At 32.1% G+C, this 19815-nt stretch overlaps 4 protein-coding genes across 6 annotated transcripts in view; 3 read left to right on the top strand and 1 right to left on the bottom strand.

The window, feature by feature from the left end:
• LOC105836629 overlaps nucleotides 1-3795 on the top strand; it is a 65345-nt gene extending 61550 nt beyond the window's left edge. Inside the window, exons 13-14 of one of the 2 annotated variants that reach the window (XM_036283938.1) lie at nucleotides 54-101; nucleotides 313-3795. In XM_036283938.1, coding sequence (XP_036139831.1) covers nucleotides 54-101; nucleotides 313-1194 — 930 coding nt within the window. In that variant the 3' untranslated portion in view covers nucleotides 1195-3795. The remainder of the gene's footprint in view (nucleotides 1-53; nucleotides 102-312) is intronic. The other variant, XM_036283939.1, reaches the window with a different exon arrangement.
• Nucleotides 3796-6895: 3100 nt separating this feature from the next.
• LOC105830390 (WASH complex subunit 1) lies at nucleotides 6896-11544 on the top strand. 2 transcript variants are annotated; one of them, XM_012669685.3, is made up of 4 exons: nucleotides 6896-8455; nucleotides 9247-9376; nucleotides 9517-10075; nucleotides 10195-11544. In XM_012669685.3, exons 1-4 carry the CDS (start codon nucleotides 8434-8436, stop codon nucleotides 10984-10986), a joined length of 1503 nt encoding a protein of 500 aa, XP_012525139.2. In that variant the 5' UTR covers nucleotides 6896-8433; the 3' UTR covers nucleotides 10987-11544. The 2 variants fall into 2 exon arrangements, with proteins under 2 accessions (XP_012525139.2, XP_036140019.1); XM_036284126.1 differs by lacking the exon at nucleotides 6896-8455 and adding an exon at nucleotides 8472-8947.
• LOC105830392 (congested-like trachea protein) lies at nucleotides 11416-19495 on the bottom strand. The gene is made up of 5 exons (XM_012669687.3): nucleotides 18821-19495; nucleotides 18559-18673; nucleotides 17195-17509; nucleotides 12725-12898; nucleotides 11416-12594 (listed from the first exon to the last, which is right to left on the bottom strand). The coding sequence occupies exons 1-5, from the start codon at nucleotides 18914-18916 to the stop codon at nucleotides 12407-12409; spliced, it is 888 nt and encodes a 295-aa protein (XP_012525141.1). The 5' UTR covers nucleotides 18917-19495; the 3' UTR covers nucleotides 11416-12406.
• LOC105830389 (insulin-like growth factor-binding protein complex acid labile subunit) lies at nucleotides 12905-17164 on the top strand. The gene is made up of 6 exons (XM_012669682.2): nucleotides 12905-13201; nucleotides 13567-13704; nucleotides 13775-13906; nucleotides 14526-15343; nucleotides 15753-16302; nucleotides 16390-17164. Exons 1-6 carry the CDS (start codon nucleotides 13163-13165, stop codon nucleotides 16561-16563), a joined length of 1851 nt encoding a protein of 616 aa, XP_012525136.1. The 5' UTR covers nucleotides 12905-13162; the 3' UTR covers nucleotides 16564-17164.
• Nucleotides 19496-19815: the final 320 nt, after the last annotated feature.

Genomic DNA, 19815 nt, shown 5'->3' with positions numbered 1-19815 from the left:
TAATGACTAACATATCTTTCATACATCTCTTTCTGTGTTTTTGCTGGCGATAGAGTGAACAAGTGGAAGTAACAATAAATCATTGTGAACAATGTAACGGCGTAAGTTCTTACTAATTTCTTTCTGCGTTAATATTGCATTGCAATAACTTTGCGATATGCATTAATGCACTCTTTAATACACATAATATTAATCACTCTACACATAATTATCTTAAAAAAGCAATGAGTAAAAAATGTAAAAAATATAATACATACTTATTCTGATTGGAACAATCTGTTTTATTTATTTATTTATTTATTTTTTTTGCAGAGAATTCAATTGCTCTGTCGGCCACCACTGGAGCCCGAGGATCCTCGCGACGCGCAGACCCAAATTGGAAGCGACACTGGTAACAGTCTACACGGAAACGGGATTCTGCCTGCCGCAACCACAGAGATACCGTTCGAGGATCCGCCGCCAAAGTACACTCCTCCGCCGAGCTATACCACGGCGACCGGGGCACGAATCGCAAAAATGCTGCGACAGAGCTTCCGGCGAAGCGTGCGAAGGATTGCGAACGTGCTAGGGGAAAGCAGCGCGCCGCGACAGAGGCCGGGACTGCAACCGCCGCCGCCGGATTACGCGACCGTCCTAGTGGAGATGAACAATCAGAGCGGCGCGTCGATACCGCGCGACCATGTCGCGATCCACGTGCTATCGGAACCGCGGCCGGACGTGACGAATACCGGCGGCGCGGACGTGTCGACGATCGAGCGGCGTCATCGGCCAAATACCATCGATCGCACCAGCAGAATCGGCATCGCGGCGAGATCGCGCGCGATTGAGCGCACCCACTCGACGAACGACCGTGGTCGTCGGTCGTGCGTGAACACTGCCGCCGCGCACACTCTGTCCAGCTCGAACTTGACAGCCGCCGACGTGGCAAATTTGCTGCGTAGCAGCATACGCAGGGGCACCGTAAGGACGCAACAGTCCCTACGCAGGAGCTTTTGCCACGAGGAATCTACGACGGCGGCGTCCGTCGAGAATCTAGTCGAGGCCGCCGCGCCTATTGGCGAGGACTCCTTGATCCTATCGAAGGACGCGCATCTAGTCCCCGGTGAACAGATTGACGACCGCGGCAATTACGGCGACGATGGCGACGAGAAAAAGACTGCAAATGAAATGGAGAGTTCCGTTTCTGTGATATAGACTTATACGTCGGCCGGTCGTTGCAAGGTGAACAAAACCGGCATTTCAGGGTCGAACTCTCATTAGCGATTTGCTGCCTCTTTCTAGGCTATAATTTTTATTTGTAATATAAACGAAAACTTCTTCGCCGAATCGGCGTTATTTGACGCTATCGCCTTGGACAGCCTCCAAGTGCTTGAACCCTCTCAAGATTAGGATGTTGACGTTTTGCTCCTGTACTCGAACAATTGCATGCATTTGTTACTACCCCCATTTTTGTGTTCTTACTGTATTTATTTCTTAATATGCGATACCTATATATATACACATGATGTTCAGAATTTAAATGTTTAAACTTTGAGAGACCAAAGCGAACTAAAAAAAAGTCTTTTAACGATATGCGCGTTGCTTTATTTCAGAGAAAATCACAAAATGTTTTTCATTTTTTTACTTATTTATTATTTACTTGAAGCAAGCGTGATGTTGCGGATAGCGCACTAATCTTATACTGAAGTCTTTGATCCTAAATTTGATTCCAAGCAAAATCGGAAAAATTTTATACACTCGTTCCCTCTTTGATGAAATAATAAGTCATCAAGAATATTCTACACCTCGAAATCTCTCTATCTTAACTGTCCGGAAATTGTAGGTTCCATATATCTGTGAACAATCTACGTATCCTACAACATACATATATAAAGAGAAAATCTGAGTCCGACTTAGACTATAGTGCCATTGAAATTAAAATTATTACATTTACACTTATTTATTTATGTTGTTACTTTCTTATGTGTATATGAAGATTTTTGAGATTGTTAATTGCTAATCTGAAGAGAAAATTAAAAACATTAAAACGGCGAATTTGCAACACAAACATCTAACGTTAACTACTCATGTTGGATCCAAATATTGCTTCATTTTTTCAAAAAACGCTCAATTTAAGAGGATGCTAAAGTTGTCTTGTTTTACCGATAATTTTATTTTTCACTAATCTTTTAATTGCAGAGTTAAAAATCCTTCTCCAGAATTAAAGTATAGATGATAACAAATTCGGGCCGAAACGATTTTGTAGGAAAAACGACAAAAAATTTTAAAATTGTCGGTTTCTGACGTCGACTCGTAACAAAATGTGTCCGATGCAAAAATTTTAGACCTTGTACGTACAAATCAAGCCTGGGCCTAAGTGAAGCATTTAGGAACAATACTACGCTTTCAGATTGAGCATAGGCGTTCTAATAAAAAAGAGGTTAATGAGTACGAAAATTTCATGTCTAAAAAGAGCAATCTAAATTTTTTTTTTTAATTTATGGTATGAAATTCAATTCATAAGCTGATGATATTAATACATAAACTTTAATTTTGAAAAAGGATTTCCAAATCTATAAAAGAAATACATACAAAATTTTGTTAATGATGTGCACAAATGACTACATTATCGACCTCGATCAAGACTAGCAGTTTAGCATCCCCTTAATACCTCAGGCTTATATTAGGATATCATGAATTTTAGTAATTGGTTTCTTGAATTATTTCACAAATGACAATTCATTTTTATCAAAAATAATGTGAACGCACGTAATAATAAGGAGCTACATTTACAAAAGAAGGAATTATTACCCAAAGAAGTTATCATATACATATAGCTTCAGTATAAATAAGTATTAAATATATGAAAAATGAAAAAAAGTTGATTTTCTCCAAAAGAAACAAAAAATGAGATAATTTCTAAAGAACTTTTCTCAATTTGTCAATCTAGCTGTTACATATTCCTGAAGTTTTGGCACTTAAATTTTGAGATCCATTATATAGACTGCATTCCGATATACACTACTAGAATATAAAATCGCTAGTATGAAAATGTATAGTTTATGTTACGTATACTACATATTTTTAGTACTGGCAGTGAATTTCTGATCGCAGCCATATGTAATACATATCTTCATTAAATTAGAACAAATAACGTTTTTGCAGTTTGATGCACTTTTGAATATTTTGGACCTCGAGTTTGTATTTCTCTCAACGTCAAAATCAGGTATACAATTTTAATCTCATTTAATCTCATAATGGATACAATTTTTTACACTGAATATAAATAATATTCAGAACCGGATTTAATTGCGGTTTCAAATAAGTCATGTAAATACGAGCGTTCGCTTTTCTTCAGTATATAGTTTAAGAAGAATTATATTATTATTACTAATTAAGCAATGCTATACTCATGTCAAGAAGTGTATCTCCTGATTTTTGCGTTTTCTCTGAAGATGCGGAAGAAGAATTAATTCAAATTAAATGAACGAATGATTAGAAACATATTATAAATCTTCCTCGCTGCGTTTACGGCGAAAATTGTATGAACAATATGTGCGCGTAACATATCCCTATACTCTTATTCATGATTAGGTCATCCTGTAAATACATGTAGCATTTTAGTGAGTAAATAAATGTAGCATAAAAAAAATGTTACAATTTTAAATCAACTGGCTAGGTATGTAGTCAATGTGAGAGTGTATAAATTTGTCCAGTGTCATCGATGTAATTTTCGTTTTCTGTGTTTTGTGTTGTGAATCGTCATAAGAATGTGAGCTAGACTGATTTGCATAATATTATTATCTTGATTGGAAAGAAAAGAAATATGTCATTTAATTAAAGGATCAAAACCGATAAGGAAAGATAGTAAACAGGCAAGTCTATCAAGACCAAATCCTACAAAATGTCCGTTACCAATTTTTAACAAAAAAGCTACGGATTTAATGTAAGATCTGACATACAATGCTGTTATAAATTTTAGCAAAATACTAATAGAAACATAACAAAATATTTGTTAATAAAATATAATGGTAGAAATTAAATAAGCTTCAACATACTTGCTACACTGTTTGATACAGAGTAGCGACAGAAATAGAGCAGAATATGTGTTCAACAGATTCTGTTCGGTGTCTATTGCCAATCTGTTATCAAATTATGTTCGCAGGTTCTGTCAGCGAATTTAATGTGGGCACAGTTATTCAATTTGCTCTTTCATTGTCAAGTAATCCTTCATTAAATCATTGAATTTGTTTTCCATCTGCTGATATATCGGTGGACAGTTTGCTTACTGGCGTTATACATATACACTCCCCAAGCGGTATCAAAAAAAGCGATACATTTAAAATGTGAGAAAAATTTATATTATTCAAATCTTAATTTGTATCTTCATGAAAAATAGTTGTGGAAATACGAACCAAAAAGCATTTGAAAGCTTAAACTCTCTAGTTTTTGAATCTTTTGATTAAAAACTTTGAAATTTGCAACATGATCACTTTTTCTTAAGACAAAGCACAAAAGTAAAATGTTAAAAAATTTGCATTAAATTTGAACATGGACTGAAATAATTTTTTTACTTAATCTAGAAAAAGATTTCTATAAATTGAACTCTTCTATTTAATTTTCTTTTTCCAATTTTTCCTACCAATTTTCCAATTTTTTTATAAAAAAATTTTTTTTTAATAAATAGCATAGTTAAATAAAGGTATTTATACTGTAAAACTTTCGTATGAAACTTTTTTATATTTTGTTTAATTTACGAGATATATCGAAAAACCGCAAAAATCGTCTCAACTTTGAAGGGTGGTTTCACCCCTTCAAACCTTTTTGGGCACCAACTAAAAATTTCTAAATTCATGTATTCATCCCCTCTACATTTATGCCAAGTTTCATTAAAATCAGAATTTACGGGTTCGCGAGGTTTCCTTGTGAGTTATGAACGATGAAAGAAAAAACGAAATCTCGTGATAATGCTAACGCTGTTGGTAATGCTAACGCTGGCGGTATAATAAAGATTCCATGATTAATCATAAAGTGGTGCCATGTTTTAGGAATAAAAGAAAATCTGCAATTTTTACTTTCAGGTGATTTTTCCTTTAATCACTCACATCTCAGTCAACGATCGTCGCATAGAAAAAAAGGCATTTTCAAATCCTAGAACATACGGAAAAAATATTCTAAGCCCTGGCTAATTTAAGTATACTTTTAACTTAAAGAAAACATGGACACCTTACGATTATTTTAAAAATAGCGTCAAATCTTCAAAATAAATAATTTAAGTATACTTTTAACTTAAAGAAAACGTGGATACCTTTAAAGTCTTACGATTATTTTAAAAATAGCGTCAAATCTTCAAAAAAAAAACTATTTTTAGTTAGTTTTAAGGTAATTTTGAAACAACAGAACATTTTTTTCATCAAATAAGCAAATAAAGAATCTCAAAGTAGAAGTTTTTAGCTTTTCGTATCTGTCATCATAATTTCTATGCGACCATTTTTGACCAAGTTATGAGCATTTAAATTTAAAATGCCATTTTTTCTTAAATCGTTCATAATTCAATCAATAATGATCGTAGGATAAATTTAAAAAAGACAAATTAAAGAGAAGAGTTCATCGTACAAAAATCTTTTATCAGACAATTAGTAAAAAAAATTTGAACACGTTAAAATTTGATGTAAATTTTTTAACATTCTTTTTTTATGCTTTGTCTTAAGAAAAAGTGGTCATGTTGCAAAACTCAAAGTTTTTAATCAAAAGATTAAAAAATTAGAGAGTTTAAGCTTTCAAATGCTTTTTGGTTTGTAGTTCCACGATCATTTTTCGCGAAGATACAAAGATTTGAATATGACCTTAATTCTTCTCACATTTTGAGTGTACCGCTTTTTTTAAGATTGAGTGTATTTCTCGTGATCCTTTATCTTACTAGCATTGTAACTATTATATCTAATATTATGGACCACAATAAAATTTTTATGTTCTTGTAGATGGCTTATTGTGATCCTTAAGCGCTCTTCTACTGAGTTATATAAGAAAATAATTTATAATGCTTGAGTGGAAATATATACATAACTATATAGACTGAAATATGTACTACTACAGGAAAAGGAAAGATTCTTATATGTATATAAATAAATCAAAATGATAGAATTAATTTTTTTCGAATAAGATTTAAACTTTATACGTTTAAAATATTTTAAAAAATACGAATTAAAATGGTTTGTTAATAACATGTACTTTCTTGCTAAAATTTTTTCTTATAATTTATAATTTTTCAGAAAATTTCTCGAATTTTTTATACAAACTGGAATACCTTTCAGTGTTTTTCAATGCTGCTTTTCAAAAAAGTCTACATTTTTTCTATATGTAAAGAAGAGTTTTTAAGCTATTTTTTTTTTAAATAAATTTAAAAGATGATAAATTTAAAACAAAAAATTTTTTAATACCAAGTGCAATGTTTTTTCATTCTATAATTCTCCGTATAGATCATTTATTTTACTGTTTTTATTTTTACGAATTTACAAATAATTTTTCTTGGAAACGAATGTGTTCAATCGATTATTAGACTTATCAATGTTTGCGCGTCTCGATTCATACATTACAGATAGCCAAATAAAATTAATATGGAATAAGTGACAGCAAAATAACAACACCAACGTGTTGTTATTTTGCTGTCACTTATTCCATATTAATTTTATCAAAGTAAAGCCAAGGTGTTTCCTCAAACTGTCTGTTGTTCTGACATCATATAAAATTCTACATTAGAATTCAACAAACTGACGGAAAATTGTCAGCATGCACAATTGTTGTCAATGTGACAAGTTTATTATTCCTCAATGCATGCACTTACAATATTTTATAAATTCATGAAGGTTATTTGCTCTCCTGATGTTAACTTCGTTCCACGTTAAATTACAATGACAGCAAATTGTGGGCAAGTTCACAACATACACGCAGTGCATTAATTTGCCCGATATGTTTAATGTCGCTTGGCTATCTGGGACGCATCATATTGGCGCACAAAGTTCACGTCCACCCCCGCCCCGTGAGATAACAGAAGTTTGTCGTGTAGCTAAAAGCTCAATACTTTTCCTTTTTTTAAAATTTCTCGATATCGGTAAGTAAGAAAATGATTAAAAATGATAATTAATATTTTACATTTATAACAAAATCATAATATAAAAATAACATAAAGTTATTAATATTTTTTCGTGGTCACTTTTTATTAAATCAGAGAATATTTTAGGTTAATCACAGTATTATGTCAAAATCCAATCATTGATTTGAAATAAGGTGCAAATAAAAGACTGAGGGTCGGTTGTTCCAACTTCTTGGTAAACTTACCTATTAGATAAATATATGTTAGTCTTTATTTATTTAAGAAAAGAAATGAAGATAGACACATGCTTGCCTGGTAGGTAAATTTATCAAGAAGTTGGAACAACCGGCCCTAAATAAAGACAAACATATAATATTTACCTGATAGGTAAATTCACCAAGAAGTTGGAACAACCCTCTGAACCCATTGCATGAAGATAACCGCAAAGCTACTGCACATGCGCATTAAGGGGATGCTAAACTGCTACTCAAACTTGATCGAGGTCGATAATGTAGAGTCATTTATGCACATCATTAACAAAATTTTGTATGTATTTCTTTTATAGATTTGGAAATCCTTTTCCAAAATTAAAGTTTATGTATTAATATCAGCTTATGAATTGAATTTCATACCATAAATTTAAAAAAATATTCAGATTGCTCTTTTTAGACATGAAATTTTCGTACTCTTTTTTATTAGAACGCCTATGCTCAACCTGAAAGCGTATTGTTCCTAAATGCTTCACTTAGGCCCAGGCTTGATTTGTACGTACAAGGTCTAAAATTTTTGCATCAGACATATTTTGTTACGAGTCGACGCCAGAAGCCGACAATTTTAAAATTTTTTGTCGTTTTTCTTACAAAATCGTTTCGGCCCGGGTTTGTTATTATCTATACCACAGTATAACTGTGTCTATACTTTAATTCTGGAGAAGGATTTTTAATTCTGTAAATGCAATTAAAAGATTAGTGAGAAATAAAATTATCGGTAAAACAAAACAACTATCTTTTTTGTTCTTTTCTTACTTACTGATATCGAAAAATTTTTAAAATTAATTAAAAATAAACGGAATATGAGCGACGATTTTCCTCCTCAAAATCTCATTTAGAGGCCAAAATAAACAAAATATAAAAGTTACAAGAAAAAAAGAGATGTTGCCGTTATAATACATATTTACCCCGACGGGATTAGCGTGATCCACGTACTCGCTTGTTCATGATTTGATTCAGAAGTTCAGGTTCAGGACACCACAGGACACGTCGACACCGCTCAGCACGTCGACGTTACGACGTTACGTGAGAGACATGTGCATCGTCGATCTGTGAAACAGCTGCCATCGCAACTCTCCCGTCGGGACCAAGATGCCAGAACGAATCGAAATCGGTATTTAATCCTAGTATGATTCTAAGAGCGATACACGAAATAATCTATTACGCGTTTGTCATAAGTTCATAATTTAACCTAACCTAACCTAACAACGAACTAAGAACGATTTTAGTCAAACTCTGATTAATTTTATCCTTAATTCAACTTATTAAATAATGCATTTATTGTCTTGTTAATGTGAATAAAATTGTTAAATCTTTGTTGTCTAACATTTGGGAAAAAATCAAGTCGAAGAAATTAATTAGAAATCAATTTAATTGACGATTAATATTTCAAATAATGTCTGTATTTTATTAATACGAGTAAAATAATCTTTATTGTTTAATCTGCAGAAGAAATGATTAGGAACCGCAAATTATATTAGAGGTTTTATTTTAAAAATCGTTTATGTTAATTAAATTAACTCAGATTGTGCCTGGATCTGAGTTAAGAAAGGAAACTATCAAAATGCTCAGGATGATATATAATCTTATATCAAAGACAGGGAAAGTAAATAAAATAACTTGTCTAAAACAGTTTATTTTTTGTATTTGAAATATTTTCTTTATTTTTCAAAGTATTTGCCTGTAGCTATTAATATAGAATATCCTATACATATTGTCTTATTACATGTATTATATTCAGTATATATGTTATATTTTTTATATTTATATACTTATCACAGAAAAATAATTTTTAATTATCTGGTAACAAAAGATTGAATTTTATACTGTTAATTATATACTTCTATTCCTTGTTTTAATTATATTGCATTTGATATTTGTTTACTAAAGTTTTACATGTTCTAGGTGTTATTCCAAGTAATTTGAGACATGAGGAGACTATAGTTCAAATAGCTGAAGCTCTAGACAATCTAGGTGATGCTGTCTCATATATTTTTGACTGCATTGATAGGAGGCTTTTAGAAAACACACAAAGGTATGATAGAGAAAAAAAATAAATCTACCATTCTCTCAACTTCCAATATGATTGTTGCTTTCTTTTGCTTAATTGTGCTTTTATTTAAATATTTAGTGATAAATATAATATGTAAACAAAAAATAACTTTGTCTTTGTAGATTAACCAGCATCAAAGAGAGAGCTAGGAAGCTGGAGGACAGGTTACACTATTTACAGACTAATTTAAATCTGAAAGCAGTGAAAATGTATTCTGCCGCTAAATATCCAGCTAATCACACTTACAAGGAGTATCAAATGACAATACCACCACAGCGCGAGCGTACTACTGCTATACCGAGCATTTACAAGTGTTCCGTGCCTATAAAGGATATTCCTGAAGCATATTTATCTTCTAATTGCAAGACAGAAGATGGCCAGTATGCTGCGAATATCAGTCTCCAAGAAAAGCTTCAATTTTATCACGTACGATCAAAGGCTAGCAAAAAAGATAACCTTGAGGACTATGTGGAGCCATTCCCACCACAATTATCCTCAGTTAGCGCCCTTCTACTGTTCGACAGCATGGATAGTCCATATGAAAAAACGCCTATACGATCGTCGCATCAATTTGCCGACAAGCAACAAATTGAGGACGCCCCGGATTCGATTGTACAGCCGTGGCTTTCGTCAGAAATGGACGCGTCTTCCAGCTATTTGTATACCCCGACCCTTGGAGAGGTCAGATTTTTATATAATATATTATAATATATTTAAGGGTATAATTTATGTCAATTAAAACATTTGTACTTCAAATTTACAATTTTATAATTTATTTTCACGGTTCTTATGTATTTCAGGTGCCTCAAATAAATGTACCGCTAACACTCCCAGATCTACCAGGCATTGTAGACGATGAAAAATTTGTACTCGATCTTAACTCTCAGAGTCCTATCGCACCGTCATCTGCGGTCACGACGCCTACCGTTCGTTTAGATCTACCGACGCCAATCAGTGACGAGAGGGACTCTCAGTCGAAGGTCGAAGAAAGTGTCCCACACTTGCCTGTTCTAACTGGAACCACATCCGCCATGTCGTCACCTACGCCACCACCTCCACCACCTCCTATGATCGCCATAAATGCAAATAGTGTCACGAACAACGAAAAAATTAATTTTCAACAAGTTACATCTCCACCACCGCCTCCACCACCACCACCGCCGCCACCACCACCACCGCCACCAGTTGCGGAACCAACTATGCCTGCATCAAATGACGATTCAGAGAAAAGGATCAAAACTGCTGCGAATCGTTTACCTGCGACAACCACAATGGATGATCGTTCCAATTTAATGGCGGCGATACGAGACGCTGGCGGAATAGGCAGAGCAAAATTAAGGCCCACTGTATCAGATGAGAAGAAGGGTGATCGATGGTCCTCTGCTTCAGTCGGAGGAGATTTGATGGCAGATCTGCACGCGAAACTGGCACTGAGACGCAAAGGTATCGCTGGTTCCACGGTAGGCGCTTTAGAGAGAATGTCAAGCTTAATACCACCACCTCCAAAACCAAATGAAGCGTCCACGTCGGATAGAAATTCTGCCACCAGTGAATACGACTCTCAACCCGATACGGACGATTGGGAAGAGTGATTACTGCTATTACGATAATTAGTAAAGCGATGTGCCATTGAACAACTATTGTGTAACAAACAAGGAAATATGACAAATGGCTTAAACTAATCATCCGCGCATAAAGACTCAGGGGAATTTTTTATTGGATAAGTCCAATGAAGTAGGAGAATAGAAAATCGCGTGATACGCAGATTTAATTTATTTTTTTATTCAATAGATCTGAAAACTGTTAGATTTTAAATTCCACTTTTATCCAATGTCTACTATTAATATCTTTTTGCAAGAGAATAATTTGTACGAAATCTGAATATTAAACATATAATTTTGTTAATACAATAGTTTGAGCAAAATAATGTTACTATATTTGCAGATGAATAAATTACAAAACTTAAGAATATTAGGAGAAGTTATTATGAAAGAATAAATAACAGAAATAGAAAATTTTTATTTTTTACATACATTTTTTCCCAGAAAATTAATTATTTACTTACATTTATTTTGTTTCTTATATATGTATATTGTGTATGATCTCTCTTGTACACGGAAAGTCTTGTACATAAAGTATATTACAAAGCTAATCCAATAAAATCTCAATTGTATATTTCCTAATATCCATTGCAGTGTACAATATAAATATAACTATATATATACTGTTGCGTTAATAAAGTTTTATATTCAAACTGTATAATATACACGATACATTTGTGATATTAAAATTTGCACATATATAATAGCTATTGAGCAGTCTTTCAATAAGTATCTTACAGAAATTCTAATATATTATCGACATTTTTTCATTTTAAGATACCTTTTAATTAAAAAGACGTTACAGAAGACTGCAATGTTTTCTTTTACATAATTAAAGTACACACAAAAATGAAGAGAGCAATTTTATAATAATCAATTTGTTTATACACACATATATATATATATATATATATATAATTTTTTTTAGTTTTATACAACCAAATCAAAGATATCTTACAATGAAAAAATGTCAATAATTTGTTTTAGCATCCTTTTAAGAATTATTAATAACGTAATTCGCGATATGTGATATGTTTACAACATTGTATATATATTTAAAATTCTTTACAAAACAAATTCTACACAAATTACAATACCCTGATCTTATACTTTCATTTGTTTGTTTCTTTTTTACATAGATGAGGCAGAAATTTAAAAAATCTAGCTTTCGAATATAATGCTCCTTTGATACAAATATCTTGTTTCCAACAGTTCTAACACTATGTACATATATATCATCAGTTTGAGATTCATTCTCAAGATAGCTACAAAACAAGAATATATTTAGTCTATTTTTGTTATGTTTGCAAATTAATTGCATCTACCGAGTATGAATCGTAGTGAAGCAATGGATGTCAAAAGACGGAACATTTTCCAAAAATTTCTCTATGACTACATCGCGCAGCTTAAATTATAAATTTGGTGCAATCCAGTTCAAGAATTTCATACAAATTTCGAAACCCATGAAACAGGCTGCGTTTGCAGGAAAAGCTCGTAGCATAACGGGCACGACACCCTTGTAAAGCGCTATTGGTCCCTCATTTTTCATCAATTTAATGAATACTTCGCGTATTCCGTTTTTATACGTACCTTCTGGCGCTGGATAATAATAAATATTATATACAATACTGTTAATTAATAACAATTCTAATAGTTCGAATTCGAAAACTAATTCTAATTAGTTAGAATCTTGAAAGAAAAAAAGAAGACAGTTAAAGTATATACATACCAGTCTGCAGACGACTTTTCAAGATATCAGGTGGCATTCCCACTAGCCAATTTGCAATGCCCGCAAAACCGCCGGCTGTTATGGTAGCAGATAAGCTAAGTTTCCCTCCCTCTGGGGTAAATCGGTCCTTTAGGTATTCGTACGTTAAGAAGTACATTCCACTAGCTGGAATATCTGAAAAAAAGCATACGGAGGTGCAGTATGAATTAGGGATCATTCGAGTATCCTTGCGTGAATCAAAGATGGCATGTAAACATTATGTAGAATAATAGCAAGTAGAGCGTGTGGGCCGACAGATAGAAGGCATCCTGTTTGATAGCAAGCATACATCAAAGCATATAGATAACAGTTAACAAAATCCAGTTTCCTTCGAGCCAGTGTGCTGCTGATGTTGATTCCAAGTATTGTGCTTTGAAAATTGTCATAAAGTGAAACAATATGATATTTATTCTCTTCGTTCTCGTCGTCTTGTCGTCGGTATATACCAATTTTAACACCTAGTCGCACGCTTCGTAACTAAATCCTGTGTAATTATTTTATATACATGACGCATCGACATTTTATTCTACAGTGCTATTTATATTTCTCTTACTTAGTTGCAAAGTGTTGTAATAACTGAGCTAACATTATTTAACTTAAACATAATTTTATTAAATGTTTTAAACTATCAAAATTTTAACAACAAAAACTGTACCAAACCTGACTAGCATTTGGGTGTAAATTTATTAAGTTAGATTGCACATGATGAGATAGATTTTTAAAGAATAATAAAGTAATTTGTATAAAATTTGAAACATTCAGTTGCAATATAAAATCACTGATTCGAATTGTGTTATACTCAGGATCAGTGTATAGGACAAATTATCGATATCGGTGATGTGTGGGAGATCAAATGCCCACAGGGATGTACCTGTGAGATCCAAAAGTATTCCGATCTGTCCCTACATCAATGGGCCAGTACAAACAGAGATAACGATAAGGTATGAGCAAATCACATGGGCAATTGATATATTATTAGCTTCCATAATTTAATGTATCCTCGATCAATAGGCTATGTCTACTGATGATGCTGATTTTAATATGAACGATAATCTAATGACTCATGAATTGCTGAAGATCGCAACATGCGTAATTGTTGACAATTCTGAAGAACTTTTGGCTAAATTACCTTCAGATATACAGGTCACATGAAAAGCATACATATATAGGAGATAAATATAGGAGATAAACAAAGTAATGTGAACACTCAAGAAATACACTACTTTTTTTATTAAAAGACTAATTAACCTATTATTTATCTGTAATACAGATTCTTTTTGCAGAAAGTTATACAATACTTGAACAGTCATTGATGAAATAAAATGTTATACTATTTTTTTAGCAGAACATCTTTCAGTGTAATATATAAGTGATGTTGGAGAAAGAAATTTGTTTCTTATTCTATTTTCCAACATTGCTATTTGTTCTTCAAATTTATTCAAACTTTTATTCATTTTGGCCAGCCCAAATGTTAACTTAAATATCATCAAGTCATTATGAACAATTTTGAAAGTCAGAATAAATAAAAATATTTTTTCGAATATCTTTTGTTCTACTGAACAAATGATATAACATTGTATTGATTGATTTAAGTACAGTATGATCTTATTTTAAACAATGATAAAATATTAAAGACAAATGAACCAATCTCTTGTTAATAAAATAAATATAGTATTTACCAGGTGTTCACATTTTATTTTGTTTCTCCTGTAATTTCATATATTTATATCTCTTATATTAATTCATCTTGGCGTTTTATCAGGTCCTGACATTACTCGAATCGGGTAGTGGAGATGTTGATATTCTTTTGCATGCTACTACATTCCAACGATTTACCGAATTGATATCATTAGACATTCAAGGAATAGATTACAGTGATTTCTCTATAAAAGAAGCAAATAATCGTACAGAAAAAGGCGGCATTATTCTCGCGTCTGACGCATTATATCCTTTAGGACCTACTTTACTGTATCTAAATCTGGAACGAGTTAAATTGTCAAACTTAAATTTACCAAACAAAAACAAGGCGAATCTGGTGATCAAGCCAATGAATTCGCAGGAAACAGAAACGGTCGACGAAAATCAGGTGTTCGCGATCAATGGTAGTCAGTACACAGGACACAGACTTATTTTTCTCAGTCAGCAAAACAATGAGGATAAAGAGATATTACCATATGATCTCTACAAACAAGAATTAGAGGGCTATAGAGAAAATGTCGAGTTGTTTGCTGCACTCGGTGTACTGACGCATTTAAGAGTATACAATTGCGCACTGAAAGACATATCATGGCACATGTTTGACGGCCTCAATAGCCTCCTTTATCTCTCACTGGAAAAGAACAGTTTAAAATTTATTCCCGAATTCTGCTTTTACGGCACACCAAACTTGAGATTACTCTCATTGGCAAGCAACGAATTATTAACACTGAAAAGTGTAGATCTGGCTGGATTGCTTATGCTGGAACATTTGGATTTACGACAGAATAATTTAACGTTTCTATCAGAATTATCGTTTCCGCCTTTTCCAGCACTCGTAAGCGCTGATTTCACGGATAACCCTCTGGATTCCATTTTTCCAAGGTAATGAACAATATTAATAAGTAAGACTGACACTGATCATATTCTACACAAAATAATTGTACACGATCAGAATATTCTACACAAATATATTGTACATGGAAAAACTGTGCACGAGAATTAGCTTTAAATTAAAAATTGCACACGAATATATTGTGTAGAAAAATTATCCACTACACAGTTTTTTTATGCACAATACAACCGTGTGTAATTTTTAATTCAATAATAATTCTTGTGCAGTTTTTCCACGTACAATTTTTTTGTGTACAATATATTTGTGTGGAATCTTCTGATCGTGTACAATTATTTTGTGTAGAATATGATCAGTGCCATAAGACTACTAATAAGTAAGACTATATACAATGTGTTTTCTATGATTAAATCTGAAGATTATATCATATGTTCATTTCAGTACCTTCGAAATCATGAATACGACGATAAAATTATATCTCGGAGGTACAGCATCCAAATTGAAGTTGCAGAAGAATTCGTTACTGGGACTACATCGAGCTGAGATATTACACTTGTACAATATAGAGATACCTATATTAGAACGTTTTATCTTGCAAGGACTACCATTGCTAACTCATCTCAAGATGCGAGGAAATGTCTCGAGCATCGACTTTGATGCATTTGTTGACCTTACTAATTTATTGAATCTCGATCTAAGTCATTGTCATGTTCAGCGAATTTCTATGGATGCCTTTTATGGTTTGGAGAAAGTTAGGAGAATTGATTTATCAAATAACGATCTTGAATCTGTACCACCTGGTTTGTTCACAGCTCATCAGCAAAAGGAATTGAGAGAAATTATACTTGCAAAGAACAAATTAACTTCGCTACCTTTAGATTTCTTTAGAAGTTTGAGGTTGTTAAATAAGCAAACACGTGTACAAAACATAAGATTGGATGACAATCCTTGGGATTGTTCATGCACCATGATCAGCTGGAATCCTAATCTGGTAACTAATATTATACTCGATCTCTATTTAAAGAAATTTCTGCTTTGTAAATAATATAAAAATTAGTAACAATTTTGTACAATGCAGGTAAACAGAAATAAGGAAACGGCTCCACGTTGTTCAACGCCAAAACGATTACAGAATTGGGGAGTCTTCTATGCATTACGCAAAGGTGGTTTGCAATGTAGAAGTCCAAAAAAAATGTACCTTCGAAAGTTTCTGAAGACAAGAAGCTCTGAAGAAGATAACAATATCAGTTAGCCAAACTCTCATTTCAAATTATATGTATATTTGATACATGGAGAAGATTATGAAAGATATACATTAAACATTTTTCTAACATGTCCTTCTCTAAAAATACATTTAATCCTTCATTTCAAAATAATATCTTAAACGCTAAAATACAGCTCTGTCATTGGTTTAAGACATCTTAAGACTATACTTGAGACAGTCTTAAATATAAAGAAGCCTAAATTAAATGTAATACCTAACTAGTGTATATGTAATAAGCTTGTGTAAATGTTTATGTTTTACTTTTTATAATGAATTATGTTGCTTGGTGTACAAGGTGGTCCTTAAGTATTTTAAAAAATTTTAAAGGTAATGCTTCTCATTATTTGAAGACAAAAACATATGATCATTCAAAACAATTTAATTTCTAAAATAATGTCATTTTTGAATTGGGAAGTGCAAATTCTCTCTTGTAAACTATATCGGACATATATAATCATGTGAACTTTTTATCTTGAATCATGTGAGAAATTATCCCTTAAAATCTTTTAGAACTTGGACAATCATTCTATATACAAAATGAGTAACATTTTTAAATGTAATGTTATAAATAATATAGACAATTTGAGAATTGTGTGGCAATATAAAATATTAATCATACCTCTTAACAATGTAGCACAGGTGCCTTTATAGATACTTCTAATGCCTCCTTCTCGATACAATTGCTTTGCACAATCCAAAGGTCCACTATATTTTGGCTTAGCATCCGCATGTTGTATTTGTAATAGGCACTTGATACGTTCACCGGGTGCCATTATAATAGTCGTGAATATGCCACTGAATGCGCCAGCATAAAATAATTGCAATGGTGTAAGTTTCTCATCTGGAACGCTCTGCTGCAGCTTTTTCCCAATGCTGTATCCAAAGAAACTTATTGCGAATATCGGAGCAACGCCAGATAATGGTGCACCCATGCCTAAACAAATAATGTAAACAAATCCTAATTAATATTTCTTTTTAAAAAATATAAATCTTCAAACTGTAAATAATTCACAAAGAAATATACTGTTCTTACTCATAATTACTTATCTGGTTGAGCTATTTAAATATTGTTTATCACAGGGTTGGATAAATTAATTAAAGTAAAATATTATTTTTATTATCAACACTATTTTGAACCTTGCAATATGGAACATAAAAATTTAATATTTTACTTGTAAAAAAACATATATATGAAATAGTAAAGTATAATTTAAAAAAAAAAAATTATTTTTGTAACAATAATATAAAAATAACTGTAATGATGCATTATATAAAATAGATGTAACAAATTATTAAATATTATTAAAAGTATTATTACAAAATATTTATCACTTAATCCATTCTTGTAAATAAACAATTGCTTAAAAAAATGTGTTTTTTCTATTTAAAGCAATAGAATTACATAACTGTAACAATAATCGCAAAAGCTGCTTGTCTAACATTGTCTTTAAAAAAATGTTAAAAATTTTTAAAAAGAATAAAATATCAGCTTTTATAAAATTTTAATTTATTAGAAAGAAATTAATGTGTTAAAAAGTTATATTTAAAATAATTAATTAAAGTTAATAGATAAACATAAAAATTAACTTATTTGAAAATAACCAAATTAAATTACAAGTAATATACTTTTTAGCTTTATTTAACTTCTAATATCTAACTGATTAATAACTTTTGATTACTAACTTTTTAATATCTAACTCTGATAAAATATATATTGTATAATTTGTAAAGGAATAATCTTTACTTATCATACAATTACCTGGTTAAGTTACTTAAACACTATTTATACATCACGTTACATAAAGCTTTACAAACTGTAGAATATTAAGTAATCTACTTTACCTTGGTGCAGTTGTCAGAATGCAATCGATATATTTATAATATTTTAAAAGTACATAAAAATTTCTCTATAAATCTTCACACTGAAATTTGAAAAACCTAATATGACAATATTTGCATAATGCTCAGTACAAACATAAGTACCTTTGTATAGGCCACGTATTCCCTCTTTGGTGACTGTTTTCTTAGCACAGTCCCATGTGCCAGAGTATAGAGGTAATTCATTAGGTCTTGGGACTGGCATTGTCTGCAGTCGTACCTGCACATAAAAACAGTTCTTTTAGGCATGTGTTCCTTACAAAAAACAAATAGCAATAGTAGGAAGTAGGAGAAAAGAAGATAGGAACATGCAAAGTTTATATGTTAATTTGATTCAACAAGTTTGCAAATTAAAGTGTAACCTCACCTTTATGGTGTCCAGAGGGTGGCCCGCTATCACGGTGCAAACCCCTCCGAATCCACCGCTCAAGAAATATTTAATAGGACTAACGCTATCCGACATGATTATTATATGACTGGAAGTCTCTCAGTAGAAGAAATAACGGCTCTGTAAAACTCGGTGGGCAAGCCAGGGGTCAAAGTACACCGGCAATTGGCCCTTGACGTATCGGGATCGTAAAGTCCATTAAGCGGTTGTGACGTTTTTCACGATGTTTTACGTAACTTAATATACATCCGTATTTATATTGCAATAACATTTTAATAACGAAAATAAATTGTAAGAAAAAAATCATCACAAACACACATATTGTACGTGTGTAAAATGGTGTAAAACAATTCGTCTGATCCAGACTGCATTTTCTTACACTTTCTGCACTCAAAAAGGTTCGAACATATATCGTATGTATTTGTATATCGAAGGAAAAAAAGAAAAAAATATGTTAGAAACAAATCTAATTAATAAAATAAAAAAATTAAAACTAAATTAAAAAGAAATCGTAAGAGATTTCTATCCCCATTCCATTTCTATTCTAAAAACATTAATGTCCATTTTCACCATTTGATATAAATTAATTTTCATTTCTATCTTTTACTCTTGATCACGGTCTTGTATACAGGTTCGTAACTTCGGTGGTGGGAGACAGTCACGTAAGTGAGGCAATTTAGTTCTTGCAGTAGCCACAGAGGCGTTACAGTCTACCATAGTTTGTAGGCGAGAGACGCGGGAGGCCAGGGGATATCAATTTAAAACAAAAAATCAGGGTAATAAAAATGTAAATTAAAAAATAACGTATTACTTATTAATTTTTTAATAAGTAATTATTTTTTTACTCATTAATTATTATAACAGTAATCCGAAATGGAAAAAATCGTATTAATTATTTTAAAAGTAATGCGTAATAAAAAAAATCGCATTGCTTATTTCAAAAGTAATGCATATTGAAAAAATCGCATTACTTA

The sequence above is a fragment of the Monomorium pharaonis genome, chromosome 3 (assembly GCF_013373865.1).
Source record: "Monomorium pharaonis isolate MP-MQ-018 chromosome 3, ASM1337386v2, whole genome shotgun sequence".
Taxonomy (NCBI): domain Eukaryota; kingdom Metazoa; phylum Arthropoda; class Insecta; order Hymenoptera; family Formicidae; genus Monomorium; species Monomorium pharaonis.
This window is presented reverse-complemented; position numbering and strand designations above follow the sequence as displayed.